Source organism: Schistocerca gregaria, chromosome 6, assembly GCF_023897955.1.
Source record: "Schistocerca gregaria isolate iqSchGreg1 chromosome 6, iqSchGreg1.2, whole genome shotgun sequence".
In the NCBI taxonomy this organism is placed as follows: domain Eukaryota; kingdom Metazoa; phylum Arthropoda; class Insecta; order Orthoptera; family Acrididae; genus Schistocerca; species Schistocerca gregaria.
In genome coordinates this window covers 523486646-523502682 of record NC_064925.1, presented here as the reverse complement: position 1 = coordinate 523502682, position 16037 = coordinate 523486646, and the positions used below count along the sequence as shown (strand labels likewise).

At 37.7% G+C, this 16037-nt stretch overlaps 1 protein-coding gene across 1 annotated transcript in view; it reads left to right on the top strand.

The window, feature by feature from the left end:
• The window catches only part of LOC126278985 (uncharacterized), a 308717-nt gene that overhangs the window by 274098 nt on the left and 18582 nt on the right, over window positions 1–16037 (top strand). The window contains exons 10-13 of the mRNA XM_049979288.1: window positions 5187–5299; window positions 6805–6944; window positions 7118–7362; window positions 13895–14055. Of these exons, the coding sequence (XP_049835245.1) occupies window positions 5187–5299; window positions 6805–6944; window positions 7118–7362; window positions 13895–14042 (646 nt within the window). The 3' untranslated portion in view covers window positions 14043–14055. The remainder of the gene's footprint in view (window positions 1–5186; window positions 5300–6804; window positions 6945–7117; window positions 7363–13894; window positions 14056–16037) is intronic.

Genomic DNA, 16037 nt, shown 5'->3' with positions numbered 1-16037 from the left:
TGAAGAAACTATAGAAAGTGCGAAAATTGGAGAGTGGTACAAAGTAGAATATGATGGTAAATTCAGTGCCAGAGAAGTACTTGCAGTTTTTGGAAATTCTTACTTAATCAGTGTGCCGGTCACTATTGGAAATGGCAGTAAATGTGATGAAATTTTCAAGAAAAGTAATCCACTTGGTGTTGTCATTGCAAGAGGATATTTTCAGTTCTCTGACTTTTAATTGAATTTAAAGTTCAGTTTTCCAGGTGTCTTGCTCTTATAATTTTTCACAGGGTTTGAAAAGTGAAATGTTAATGTTAAGTTGATCTTACTTGGCAATTAATGTCATATTTTCATTTCTCTGCTTGCAGGGAAAAAGTTTTCCCAACAAGAAGTAACATTGAGACATGCACCTTTTTCAATATATTACAATATTTCTCATGGTATAAATATTTTTTGAAATCTGTAAATCTATCACTTGAATGCCAGTGTAATATGCATTTTCTATGATACTCTTAATAGTTGGAGGACACTTTTGACCCAAAATGCACATAAGGAATAGGACGTCCCAAATTTGTAATGAGAGTCACAACATAAATTACATTCTTGTTTTCTAATTTTAAGGCTCTTCCCTGCTTAAACAACACTTCAAGATCTTTCCTTGGATAACATGATTTATAATGATGATTTGCAAAAGAAAATATGGGTTTATAGATTGGTAACAAATCAACATGTTGTTGTTGTTGTGGTCTTCAGTCCTCAGACTGGTTTGATGCAGCTCTCCACGCTACCCTATCCTGTGTGCAAACTTCATCATCTCCCAGTACTTACTGCAACCCACATGCTTCTGAATCTGCTTAGTGTATTCATCTCTTGGTCTCCCTCTACAATTTTTACCCTTCCGCGCTGCCCTCCGATGCTAAATTTGTGATCCCTTGATGCCTCAGAACATGTCCTACTAACTGGTCCCTTCTTTTTGTCAAGTTATGCCATATACTCCTCTTCCCCCCCAATTCTATGAACTTCATCATTAGTTACGTGATCTACCCACCTAATCTTCAGCATTCACTGTAGCACCACATTTCGAAAGCTTCTATTCTCTTCTTCTCCAAACTATTTATTGTCCATGTTTCACTTCCATACATGGCTACACTCCATACAAATACTTTCAGAAATGACCTCCTGACACTTAAATCTATACTCGATGTTAACAAATTTCTCTTCTTCAGAAACGCTTTCCTTACCATTGACAGTCTACATTTTATATCTTCTCTACGTCAACCATCATCAGCTAGTTTGCTCCCCAAATAGCAAAACTCCTTTACTCCTTTGTCTCATTTCCTAATCTAATTCCCTCAGCATCACCCGACTTAATTCGACCACATTCCATTATCCTCATTTTGCTTTTGTTGATGTTCATCTTATATCCTCCTTTAAAGACACTGCCTATTCTGTTCAGCTGCTCTTCCAAGTCCTTTGCTGTCTCTGACAGAATTACAATGTCATCAGCAAACCTCAAAGTTTTTATTTCTTCTCCATGGATTTTAATACCTACTCCGAATTTTTCTTTTGTTTCCTTTACTGCTTGCTCAATATACAGATTGAATAACATTTGGGAGAGACTACAACCCTGTCTCACTCCCTTCCCAACCACTGCTTCCCTTTCATGCCCCTCGACTCTTATAACTGCCATCTGGTTTCTATGCAAATTGTAAATAGCCTTTCACTCCCTGTATTTTACCCCTGCCACCTTTAGGATTTGAAAGAGAGTATTCCAGACAACATTGTCAAAAGCTTTCTCTAAGTCTACAAATGCTAGAAATGTAGGTTTGTCTTTACTTAATCTTTCTTCTAAGATAAGTCGTAAGGTCAGTACCGCCTCACGTGTTCCAACATTTCTACGGAATCCCAACTGATCTTCCCTGAGGTCGACTTCTACCAGTTTTTCGATTCGTCTGTGAAGAATTCATGTTAGTATTTTGCAGCTGTGACTTATTAAACTGATAGTTCGGTAATTTTCACATCTGTCAACACCTGCTTTATTTGGGATTGTGATTATTATAGTCTTCTTGAAGTCTGAGGGTACTTCGCCTGTCTCATACATCTTGCTCACCAGATGGTAGAGTTTTGTCAGGACTGTCTCTTCCAAGGCTGTCAGTAGTTCTAATGGAATTTTGTCTACTCCCGGGGCCTTGTTTCGACTCAGATCTTTTAGCGCTCTGTCAATCTCTTCACCTAGTATCCTATCTCCCATTTCATCTTCATCTTCATCCTCTTCCATTTCCATAATATTGTCCTCAAGTACATCGCCCTTGTATAGACCCTCTATATACTCCTTCCACCTTTCTGCTTTCCCTTGCTTGCTTCGAACTGGGTTTCCATCTGAGCTCTTGATATTCATGCAAGTGCTTCTCTTTTCTCCAAAGGACTCTTTACTTTTCCTGTAGGCAGTATCTATCTTACCCCTAGTGAAATAAGCCTCTACATCCTTACGTTTGTCCTCTAGCCATCCCTAATTAGCCATTTTGCACTTCCTGTCGATCTCATTTTTGAGTTGTCTGTATTCCTTTTTGCCTGCTTCATTTACTGCATTTTTATATTTTCTCCATTCATCAATTAAGTTCAATATTTCTTCTGTTACCCAAGGAGTTCTACTAGCCCTCGTCCTTTTACCTACTTGATCCTCTGCTGCCTTCACTATTTCATCCCTCAGAGCTACCCATTCTTCTTCTACTGTACTCCTTTCCCCCGTTCCTTTCAATTATTCCCTTATGCTCTCCCTGAAACTCTGTACAACCTCTGGTTCTTACAGTTCATCCATGTCCCATCTCCTTAAATTCCCACCTTTTTGCAGTTTCTTCAGTTTTAATCTACAGTTCATAACCAATAGATTGTGGTCAGAGTCCACATCTGCCCCTGGAAATGTCTTACAATTTAAAACCTGTTTCCTAAATCTCTGTCTTACCATTATATAATCTGACACCTTCCAGTATCTTCAGGCCTCTTCCATGTATACAATCTTCTTTCTAGCTATGATTAAGTTATGCTCTGTGCAAAATTCTACCATGCGGCTTCCTCTTTCAGTCCTTACCCCCATTCTATATTCACCTACTACGTTTCCTTCTCTTCCTTTTCCTACTATCGAATTCCAGTCACCCATGACTATTAAATTTTCATCTCCCTTCACTACCTGAATAATTTCTTTTATCTCATCATACATTTCTTCAATTTCTTCTTCATCTTCAGAGCTAGTTGGCATATAAACTTGTACTACTGTAGTAGGCGTGGGCTTCGTGTCTATCTTGGCCACAATAATGCGTTCACTATGCTGTTAGTAGTAGTTTACCTGCACTCCTATTTTTTTTATTCATTATTAAACCTACTCCTGCATTACCCCTATTTGATTTTTGTGTTTATAACCCTGTATTCACCTGACCAAAAGTCTTATTCCTCCTGCCACCGAACTTCACTAATTCCCACTATATCTAACTTTAACCTATTCATTCCCCTTTTAAATTTTTTAAACTTCCTGCCCGGTTAAAGGATCTGATGTTCCACGCTTCGATCCGTAGAATGCCAGTTTTCTTTTTCTTGATAATGATGTCCTCTTGAGTAGTCCCCACCTGGAGATCCGAATGGGGACTATTTTACCCAAGAGGACGCCATCATCATTTATCCATACAGTAAAGCTGCATCCCCTGGGAAAAAATTACGGCCGTAGTTTCCCCTTGCTTTCAGCCGTTCGCAGTACCAGCACAGCAAACACTGATTTCAAAATGTAATGTGAGTCACCATGGAATCCCCCGTATGTGCTCAAATATTGGGTGTTATTTATATTCAGTCTGATCTGAGGATAAAGAATGAAATAAGTATTTGGTGATTTAAGAGTATGAGGTTAGGCAAGAACCTAAGAGGGCAGCTTAAATTGCTGCAAGTGAAATGGGGAGCATTAGCATTCATGTTCTTCCTTGTCACAAATATTTTGCCATTTATTTATGAATGTGCGACATTTTCAGAGAGTGTGGTTAGGCGAGAACCTAGGAGGACAGCTCGAACTGCTGCAAGTGAATCAAGGCGCTGTAATATTCATATTGTTCTTTGTCGCAAAGTCAATGGCCGATGATGCGGTCGTCAATACTGCGTGCAACGTCAAAATGATGACCCAGTTGTGGGAATTGTTGGTGAAAAGAGCATTACCCATATTTTTTCACAGGACTCAATTACTGTAAATTTCCAGTCAGTGCTTAAAATAATCACGCACAGTCCGTACATTTCTGTACGTGCCATGGCATTATACTTCTATGAAGAAGATATTGACATCTGCTAAAATATTTGTTGAAACTGGTAAACCATAATAAAATTTATTTGCAACTGTTGACAGAATTTTATCCTGGAAAAATAATACTACAGGACTTGAAATTTTGCTGTGAAAGGAATTGCTCCAAAAATATTTTCTTAAAATTGAAGAAAAGATGATTGAGAAACCAACATCTTAAATGTATTAATTATTTTGAATTCTGCATTGATTTTTTTGACATCTAAAATGATTGGAAATTGTTTTTGCCCTGCAAAAGAAGTTGTCTGAATTGACTTGACACAGCTGCAACATTACCACTGCATCCAAAAATGTTTTGCCAGACAATACTTCAGTTTATTTATAGGCTGTACCATTTTCTTTTGACTCTTCTTGTTGCATGGTGCAGTACTGTAGTGTGGTGATTTTAGTGCATACTGGGACTGTGGACATGTACCTCCAAATGAACAAAATATTAACTATGTAACTTTATTTTTTTGCAGTGCCGATTAAAACTTAACGACTGCCTCATGTGCTTACGTGGTTTGCATCACATGTTCACCCTGTGAATTTAAGACTGCCTGAATACTTTATAAGAAACCAATGCATCTTGAAAGCCTTTAATATAATATCCCATCAATTCAATTCTATTGCAAGTGGTACACGAATTGAATTATTTCGCTAAAAAAGCAACTTTACATTTAATATGCCTCATCACTGTTCAGTCTTGAATTTTTTCATTAGTGCTTGTTACATCATATATCCATTCTTCATTATCGATGGCAGATTTTAAATGGATTATTTTACAACAATAATTAATTAAGTTGAATCAAACAATTTTTGTTTAAGAAATATCTGTACTCTTTGATGAAAGTTTCATAGTGAAAGACAAATATTTTCACATATGTTGCAGCCCAGAGCAGTTATGGATTTTGAACCCAAAAAGAATTTTGAAGAAATTGGAAGCCGAGCAGCAACTGTCATCACAGCCTGGTTGCCGACTTGAAACGCCTCCAAAGCCAGATGGTAAAAATACACACATACAGATAAAGTTAACTGTATATAATAACATTCAGTATGCTTTAAATCTTATGATTCAGTGCTGTTCCTATAAATAATACATAGAATGAAAAATTCACAATTTTCATCTGAAGAATGGGTTTTCTGGTAATGGGATGGTCTTAATTTTCATGTCTCTTTCAGTGCTATTGTGCACAGGGGACGAAGTTAGTTGTTCACTTATGTGTAATTATTTATTTCTGTACTAATTTTATGAACTCAGACAGGTAGAAAAACTTCTGAGACACCTTTTTTCCAAATTATTGTCATAAAATCACACGAATTGGCTAAGAATAACAAATGTTTGACATATCTTTGAGTGAAGGTGTTGCATTTCATAAATATTGAGTGTACAGTTGTGATATGACACAATTATATGTGCCACATGGTTGAGTAATTGAACCAGTGCTTTATTATTGTTCACGAGGAGACTTGAGTGCATCCAGTTTTCTTTCAGAGCCGTCAGCTTGGGTTAATAGTAGATAGATAGTTAATCAGAAGTACACATGCTCGAGTAGAGCTCATTAACAATAATGAGCCTGTCCACATAAATGCGTTCTCATCGTGGACACTGGCCAGTTCCGCCCTTTATTCTGAAGAAAAATGGCTAACACTAACTTTCCAGTTCTTGCTCCATTTTTAGTAAGGATATCTCCCCTTGTCCTCTCAAAAACTCTCCACCCTCCACCTGTCCACCATGTATAAGGCATTTAGTTTTCCATTCTTATTAACTCTTGCACAATTTTTTTTTCAGTAATTTTTGTCTTGCTTATTACCTTATCTTAAACGTTTGAGCTCTCTGGTTTTCAAGTCTCATACTGTCCAGTATCACTGCTGTTGCACGAGAAATTTATGTTGCTATGGAAATACAGTTGCCCAATCAGTTGCCAAATATTTCAGTAAATTATTGCTGTTACTTGCCAAGATTTGGGTTTCACCTGTCCCTTCCTTACTTTAAAATATTTACTGAAATGGCTCACTAAAAATTAGCAGTGGTACATACAACTCTTTTTGCTCTGCTCATTCTAGGAGCTTCCTAGATATGTGGAACAGTGAATAAGCTGCTGGGTTCACATATGGGGTAGTGCAGAAGAGTGAGGAATGAAGATGTTCAGGCTAAGAGTTACTGGTTATTGACTATGGTTCATTGGTGGTGTGTAAGCAGCAAGTGTCTTGTCAGCTGAGGTCATATCCCCAAGCACTTTTAAATGTAATTATATTTCTCGCCCAATCCATTCCTCCACATCATCATGTGCCTCAAACAACTTGCCACACCTTGCCACACCTGGTGTCCTGTTCCTGCCCTGTTCCCTTGCTGCCTCTCCATCCTAGCCCTTAACCTCACCTCCCTTTTCATACCCCTACACTTTCCTCTCCCCGCCTCCTTTTTCCTTTCACCTGTTCTATTCGTTAAAACCTGGAACAATGTAGCCATGTGTATGTATATGTGTGTAAGTAATTAACTTTTTCAGGTGAGAGCGTATCGGGGCAGGACTGTTGGATTTGTTATGATACTGATCGCCGAGATGCTGGCCCTCTGATACAGCCTTGCGACTGTCGTGGAGATGTCAGCACAGTACATCACGACTGCTTAAGGCGCTGGCTGGTTGAGGTAGGTAAACAGCTGTACTCATTATCATCTATTTTATTCACTACTATTAGCTCCCTATATTTGTTGCTTTTGTTGTAGTTGGTGATAATTAACTTTTTACTATAATCCTGTTTTAAAGCTGTTGTCCAATTCGTCTATGTTTACAAAATATTTATAAAATATACTTTTTTCAGAGTTCTGTGAATTCAGACTCCTTGAAATGTAAAGTATGTGGTGCAGCATATCAAGTGGAGCGAGGAAGCCGCCTCGACTGGCAGCACGGATTCACCACAAAGCACTGGCTGCAGACAGCTGCCACAGTGACCTGTATGTGCCTGTCTGCAGCAGGAGCCTGGGTCACCATCCAGTTGTTTGAAGACTCTGCTATACGGATGCTTGCTGCTGGAGCTGCACTGCTCGTACAGTATGCGTGTGTCAGGTCTGTAGTGTTGAATGGTCACATTAAGTAAATCAGATGACTTTGTGTTCTCATTTTCAGACTAAAAACATTACTGATAGGTATTAGCTGAAGGTAAAAAATTTAACTGTATTTAAAAATGTTCAGGACAGAAATGTATGTATGTAGGTCAAAGTAACCAACTTAAAACAAATGGTCATAGGTAAAGTAGCCAATGTTGAGAAAATTTCTCCAACTTATGAGTTTTTAATGCAAGAGTAAACATACGCGTAATGCTTTTTAACGACAGAGAGAAAAATTAGAATTGATAGAAATTACGCTATGTGGAGGGCATGAGGAGCAAGAAGTAGACACACACTTTAATTTATGGGACTCTCCACTATTTGTTTATCCTTACCTTTCACCTTTGTTGCTGCTCACCTGTGCCACACATATAGCATTACTTAGCAATTGAAAATCTAGTAATGCAAGTAGAGGGGAGATGGCAGTCAAATTACTGATCTTTCTTGGAGTGTACAAACTTATTGCCTTTCTAATTTGTGATATTTATGCCACATTGGAAAAACCTCACCTTGCAGCTTCCTCTTAAAAATGAGCTAGCATTAGGTGATTTAGTACTTGAATGGCTGTGTATCAGAATGTCTAAATATCAGTATACTGTGATGATTTTTGTAATATGTGCATTAGGCCATGGGCCAGGCCAGGCCACAAAAACATGCCTCGAACTTCAGTGTAATGCCCATGCAACAAAAGTCATCAAAGATGTAAATATCAGCCATGAAAGCCAAGGTTGTGTAATAGTGTCCTTGTAGCTTACACATTTTCTCTGCACAGTTAGCCTCAGTAGCAATGCCTTCATTAAAACGGGCTGAAATGTTGTTGGTGGGAAAATCTATTGTCAGTAATATAGTCCATCCTAAAAATTGGAGTTCGCACACTTTAGTTGTGTTTGTATGCTATATAAACTACTGTATATGGCCAGTTTTGGTCTCTTCTACTTTAATTATGTGCCGATAAATGAGAGTAAACACATACTACACTCTGTTGATGTCCTATCATTTGTTAGTGCAGTAACCTAACCATAATGTAATCAGTCACAATTGTTCACATGTGACTGATTGTTCATTAACACAATCATGGTACAAATCATTCATTACTCCATTCTTCCATATACATAATCATATCAGAATGAATAAAATATACACAGTATCAGTTTTGGGGAAAAAGAATACTGTTAATGATGTAGCTCCATTGTCACAGTTGGTGCTAATCATTATTGAAGTTTAACATAGCCCATGAGAATAATTACACAGTCACAGTCCAGTTAATAATTTAAAACAGTCACTACATAATTGAACTATCTACCAGATGTGAAATTTAGATGACAAACGGTACATTTTCCGGTTTGTAATCTGTACTAAATTGAGTGTGGTACACTTCCCCATAGTGGCGGAAACAGATGTAGTTCCATTCATTACAGATTGAACTCAAACTGAACTGAAATGGCTTCCACATGCTCCTTTTATGTTTGCAATAATCAAAACTGAATTTATATACTGTTGTTTGCCAGGTTTTAACAAATTACAATTAAGTATTTACATTTCTGTATAACTGAATAAAGGATGGAGTTTGATTTAGACATCAACTTTCAGATGTGCTAATAATTCCTGTTGAATTTTAATGATTAGTTTGCACAAATATGTGATTTTATTGGGTTGGTGCACACGTTCATAGTGTTTTTTCCAGTAGGTTTATTAAACAGAACAGATACACATAACAGAGATTTTAGTCACCAATAATATATACTCTTTCACTATTTACAACAGTCTACCAACACTGGGATAACTTTTCATATCCATGACTATAAAGCATGTGGTTTTGAGGTGAGAAGCTCATCAAGCCATGTTTGAAGTGCGTTTTCATCCAGAAAGGGAGTTCCTTGGGGGTTGTTCAGTAGAGCAGAAAAGGTGAACGACTTAGAATGTAAGTCCTTTGCTATGTTTCCATGACTGAAAGACAAGACTATATATTATAAATGTTATGTCGATGACATCTTGTTACTGTTAGAAGGGGATGAGAATGAGATTACTGCATTTGCTCAAGCCATAGGCAGCGAGCACCAAAAAATAGTGTTTACTACAGAAATAGAATAAGCGGGCTCCATTAACTATTCAGACCTTACTATTAAGAAAGTTGATAACAGACGCAAAATTTTTGATTTTCAGAAAACCTACATGTACACATACTATTATCGGAGCCAGTTCATGTCATCCGCAACAATATAAAAGAGCCTTTTTCACCTCTAAGATCCATGGAATTTTTTGATTACCGTTGGCCGACAATGAAATATGCCAAAAACTTAGTATATTAAGTTCTGCAAACTGCAGTAGCCAATGGTTTCTCAGCAGATATGCGCCCCTACAATAGGATAAAAAAACAAAGTAAATAGTAGGCAGACCCGCAGTCATCTAGAAAAAAGAAATAATAAAGAAAACCTGAAAACTATTCCAATTAAATTTTACTGAAAAAGTTTCAACAAATAAAAAAGTGTTTGAGTAAATCTAATGTTAGATGTGGTTTACAAGTTAACAACACTCTGAAACTCCATGCAATACATAATTTGAGTAATGATTCTGATAAGTTTGATGGTTCTGGGGTTTACAAGATCGTTTGTAGTAGTTCTGACAAATTTTATATCGCTCAAACTGGTTGTTCTTTTAAAATAAGACTCAGGGAGCATTTGCAAGCACATAACAAAACTGCACTGGGAATGCATCTGGCAGAAACTGGCCACACTGTAGGCAATATTGAGAGTTGTATGCATATTCTACACAAGGCAGAGAGAGGTTGTGTTCTTGACTTGTTGGAGGAGTTGGAGGTTTACAAGACCAAAAAGCATGAGCCCACTAGAGTACTCACTGGAGAAAGCGATTTTGTGCCCAACAGCTACATTGCTTTGTTTGATAACATACTACAATTACCAATTAATGCCTCACATATTTATAACTAGCCTTGCTTGATGATTTATGTTGAGAACAGTAGGTACTTGACTTACTTCCATACATTCGTCACTCTAATCTTGTAACTGATTATGTCCTACCAATCTACCTATTCATAGTTTGTATGGCCAGACTATATAATTTTATTTATTGATTGTTAATACGTTGTATAAACGTTTTCTGTGAGAGACATATCACAAAGTATGAAAAGCCCTCTAGTGGGAAAGTTCTTACAATCAGTGCACGCCTACATAACATCCTGGTGGCCGACCCAACAGAGGTCGCTGATCATTGATCTGTCTTTTCTTCAGTTGTCATATAGACATTTTATGTTTCATAGGTAATTTACAGGTTGCTACAGGCAATGTATTACGTATATTTATTTTTGACCGTAAATTCACTATAAAAGTGTCAGACCTATTATCTTTATATATTTCCTTGTAATAATTTTATATGGGCAACTGTATTCGTCTTTTACTGTATCACAATTGGTTTCTATAATAGTTATCGATATTTAAAGGTCTGATACATGTATTTTATCTAACGTGTTTTTATCGGATTATGTTCCTTACGTAAATGATGACTACATGTAAGCCCACAGTAGCGACATCTGTGTAGGATGCAGGCAAACAGATTTCTGGTAGCTACTGTACTTCAGTAGCCAGTTACAAAAATGACTGTGTGGACGATGTGGCCTATTCTAGATCTGTGTGATGATGCTGTGCTGAGTATTTTTATATGTTTTGACAATGTCATTATGGCCTTATCACATTAGGACATGGTGTAGAGCAGGTATGTTTTACTGAATTTTATCTGTACGTTTCCCTGGTTGTATGATAGTATATTGGGACACATTATGCTGTAATGTGTTGAAAGACACAGTGCCCACTCGGTGTATTTATTTTTGTATTGTAGATCTGAGAATGGTTGTTACGGACTGAAACTGGTCATCAAAAGAATTGATATTATGATCAGAGACTGGAATAAAAAACATTAAACAATTCTCTTGTTGCCATGTTAAAATTTGCTTCTTTTGCTAAATCACAGCAGAGTTTACATAATGCCACCTCACTAACATGTTATGCAGATGCAACTGCCAGAGGAATCTGAAACCATGGTTTATTAAGTGAGTAAAGCAGGAAAAGTAAGGTCAGTAGCTTATGAAAAAGCACATCCTCAGTACAAAAATACATGTCTTATCTTATGTTGTCCCAAACCCGGTAGCATTTCTCAATCCACCAACTATCGATGGCCGTTAATGGAATAGTGCAATAATCATGCACCAACAGGGACAGTTGTGCAGGTGCATTATCATGATGCAAGAGGCATGAATTGTCTGGCCACATTTCAAGCCATTTCCTTCTCACTTTCTCTTGCGGGCGTCACAACACGTCATAACAGTACCATCGATTAACAATTTGACCTTGTGTCACGAATTCATGATGAACTAATCCTTCAGAGTCAAAGAAAACTATCAGCATGGCTTTGACATTTCACCTGACCTGACGAGCTTTTTTTGGTCTTGGAGAACTTTTCCCAACCCATTGTGAAGATTGAATATTGGTCTCAACATCATAACTGTAGATGCTTGTCTCATCACTAGTTACGATTCCCCCTAAGGAACATCTTGTTCTCATTTGCATGATCCGAAAGCTCTTCTGAGATTGCTAGGCAAAAGTCTTTCTGGTCTAGATTTCTGAGCTGTGGGATGAACTTGGCAGCAATACGATGCATTCAAAGATGCTGTGTCAGTATTTATGCATTTCGAGATGTTGTGTTAGGATTTCATGACATGATCTAACTGAAATGTTACTTTTTTCTGCAATCTCATGGACGGTCAATCTTCAATTGGCAAGTTGACATGAGCATCGTCGGTAGATGTCGAAGGGCATCCTGAATGAGGGTCATCTTTAACTTCCATCCAGCCATTTTTAAACCATGTGAATTGTTCTTAACACCAGTATGGCGCACTCATAACCGTAGGCTTCCTGCATCATGTGGTGTGTGTCTGTAAATGTTTTCTTGATTTTCATGCCAAATTTAATGCAGGCATGTTGCTCCTCTAACTCTGCCATCCCGAAAGTCACAAACTGTGTGGCACATCATTCTACTCAATACAGCACTGAACAATAACTTACAGACATATATCAATGAAACTTCCAGCAGTTACACATTAAGCACAGGCTGTGCAGGGATTCCAACTGCATTTCACTCCAACACACCATTGGTGCAAAATTATGAATGTTCTGTAATTTTTTGTACAGACCTCATGTGAGGAATGTTGTAAATATTCATTAGGTCTTTATTACTGGTGCACACAATTGCAAATGAGTGCAGTACATCAGATCGATTTTGTTGAGATTGGTGATAGACAGAGACCTCCACCCAAGTCTGAAGAAGAATTCAATGTCTTCGCTAAATTTCATACTCAGTATCATATTATTTAATATACACCAAATGCAAAATCATAGTGACCACTGTGTTTCATTGCAAAATTTTTCAAATTTCGTGCAGTGTCTTACTGAAATGCAAATATCACAGCAACTATGACCATTAATGAAATGGTAGCCATGTCACGATGAAGCTGATATTTAAGCTATAAGTATTGCAAAAATGAAGTTTTTTACCGAATAATTTCTGTAACAGCATTTGAGAAAAATTTCAGGGCATGCACCTTGATTCCGTCATCACAGCATATCACTGATTGGCCGAAAGTGGGCAAACAGTATCAGCGTCCTCTTTCAAACTGATGAATTCGTCCAGGGTTTTGGGCAAAAATTGGTTGCTGTGCATCAGTCACTTTATCCTGTGCAGATTATAGCTGTTGACCGAGCGAGGTGGTGCAGTGGTTAGCACACTGGACTCGCATTCGGGAGGACAGCGGTTCAATCCCGTCTCCAGCTATCCTGATTTATGTTTTCCGTGATTTCCCTAAATCGTTTCAGGCAAATGCAGGGATGGTTCCATTGAAAGGGCACGGCCAAATTCCTTCCCCATCCTTCCCTAACCCGAGCTTGCGCTCCGTCTCTAATGACCTCATTGTCGACGGGACGTTAAACACTAACAACCACCGCCACCACCACCACCACCACCACCACCACCACCACCACCATATCACTTTTGATTCACGGTAGATACTGTGCACGAATAGTTTCCTTTTTGGATCAGCAACCCAAGTGGAGTTTGGGTTTAATCCATAAATGGTTAAGTTGTCTACAGCATTTCCTGTCTTTTGCCATATTAAGGAACCTGTAATCTGGAAAGCTTCTCTCCCCCTCCATTGGTTTTTGTTGTATGTTTGCTGCTATCTTTTGAGTGGAAGTTGATTGTAATCGAAGCCAAATTTGTATCAGATTTGTGGTGCTCTCTCTGTGGCTAATTTTTCATCTCTTGCCATTGTGCACATATCAGAACATTAATGATGAATCTGAGTCTAGGTACCTTGTTTGCTAATCAGTTCTAGCACATTGTTTTTAACTATTCATTAGATAGGGCTTTAATTGGCTTTGTGTTTCTTTTTTTAAGTTTTTAATTTCCGTTTTCTTTTTATACAGATTCCTTGGGTTGAATACAGTCGTGGCGTATCAACGTGCAAAGGTATCGGCACTAAACATCATGGGAGGACATGTGTCTACAATCAGTGAGACTGTAGCTGTTGATATACCCAATCGTGATAGAGAGAGACAACAAGCCAGTATATGAGAAACGAACACAGGTGAGCAGGCTTGTGCCTCCTATGACAATATGTAATGTGGACTATGTGAGATGTATCACCACACTGCCTTCTTTGAAGTGCACACTATAAGAAGATTATTGTAAAAGATCATCACAGAAATAGTGATCCTGAATTCCCGTGTGAATTTAATTAAGTTGTTAAGAAGTTCTCAGTAAATTTAATTAGCTTACAGAAACAGAACACAATTTCTGACAGATTTCATGTAAAAGTGATATTTTATTATTAAAAAATAATCGTTGAGGTTTAACATTTTAAGTTTAGAGTACTGAAAAAACTGCAGCTGAATATTGCTCTTTTACCTTTAGCATGCTCTGCAGTGCAGAATAGGGACATTAAATGGATGTTACTGTTGGTTAACCCTCACGGCCATGAGAGACAACCTATTTTAATATTATTATGTCTTTGCAAGGTGCAGAAGTAAATTTCAAATGAGGTTTTGATGACCAGCATTTATTATAAATAACGTGAAATATGAAAATCGGTGCCAGATTAAAACTGTGTCTGGGTCGGGACCTGAACCTGGGACCTATTCCTTTCACAGGCAAGTGCTCTGTGACTCATAATCCACACTCACAGCTTACTTCTGCCACTACCTCTTCTCTTAGCTTCCAGGCTTAAAGAAAGATTTGAATCCTTTTTGGGGACCAGCGCCCCTGAAAGCAAAAGAGGACAGGTCGTGGAGTCATGCTTGGTTGGCTCACTCGTTGAAGTACTTGTCCGTGAAAGGTGAAGAGCCAGGCTAGAGTTCAGCTCTGGTACACGGTTTTAATCTGGCAGAAAGTTTCATATCACCACTTGCTCAGATGCAGAGTGAATATTCATTCTGATTGTGGCACTTCATTAGAAGATGCCCATATAACTAGAATAATTACTTCCTTCACAGATGATATGAATTTTACAATCTCCCTTGAAATTTTCTTTCTGTGAGTGGTAAAAAGAAATTTAGTGCTCCAGAAACATTTTGTGTGTTTTGTTTTTGATTTTACCGTGTATATCCTGACTGAATTTGACAGACATTTGCGTCACTATTCCCAGAATTCAGTATCTGTCATCTTGTACATGTTTGTTCACAAATTAGATCACCTGTAATGCCCAGAAATGTGGATAGCCCTCTTGAAGACACATTATTTAATATCATGGCAAGAGATGTATAGCGTGACATTTGCAGTAATACAGTATGTAACTTATTGATTTGTACTGCACCTCATGCTGTTGTTAGGTGGAACAGTATAATATATGAATAAAACATAAGTTAAATAAAGCAGAATCTGTTTCTTGAACAGCCTGTAGCATACTTCACTTCAAATGTCCGGGGTGATATGAAAACAATTGGTTTTGATGGACTTTATTTTTTGCCGTTTTATCTTCGAAAATGTCTCCTGCAGTCAGCAATGAAATGTCAGAATTGTTTTATGTATCTACTGTTGCCTCTCAGCCTAGAAACTTTAACTGAAGTATGAGGAGCTTTGTCTCATACGCTGAAACGTCTGCAGTTCAACAGCTAGTCACTGATCTAGACATGGGAAAACACATTCGAGAATATATTGCATTCATGATGGAGATCTTACAACTTGTCAGGGTAACTGACTGCTGGAATTAAGTATTTGGGAATCTCGCAAAAATATTTCAGAGAAATTGCTAAAATAGCCTTTGTGAAAGCCTGTCTGTTTATCAAGTATATGATCACCCAATCTTATTTTATGAACATATTTTTAGACCCTTCAGAAAATCTAATGTCTCTAATCTACTTATGCTCAAAGGAATTAAACATTTTTGTCTCTACATATAGCAACAATTCTGCCAGGCGATACCTAAATATTGTATGCTTACTTGTAAGCTTTAATGGTTCTGAGTTTTATTTTTATTGTATTATGAATGTTGTGTATAGCAACCTTTTTAACTTGATTGAGCAGTCATTTGCTCGGATGGTTTTGATAGCATTTATTTCTTCTAGTAGTATG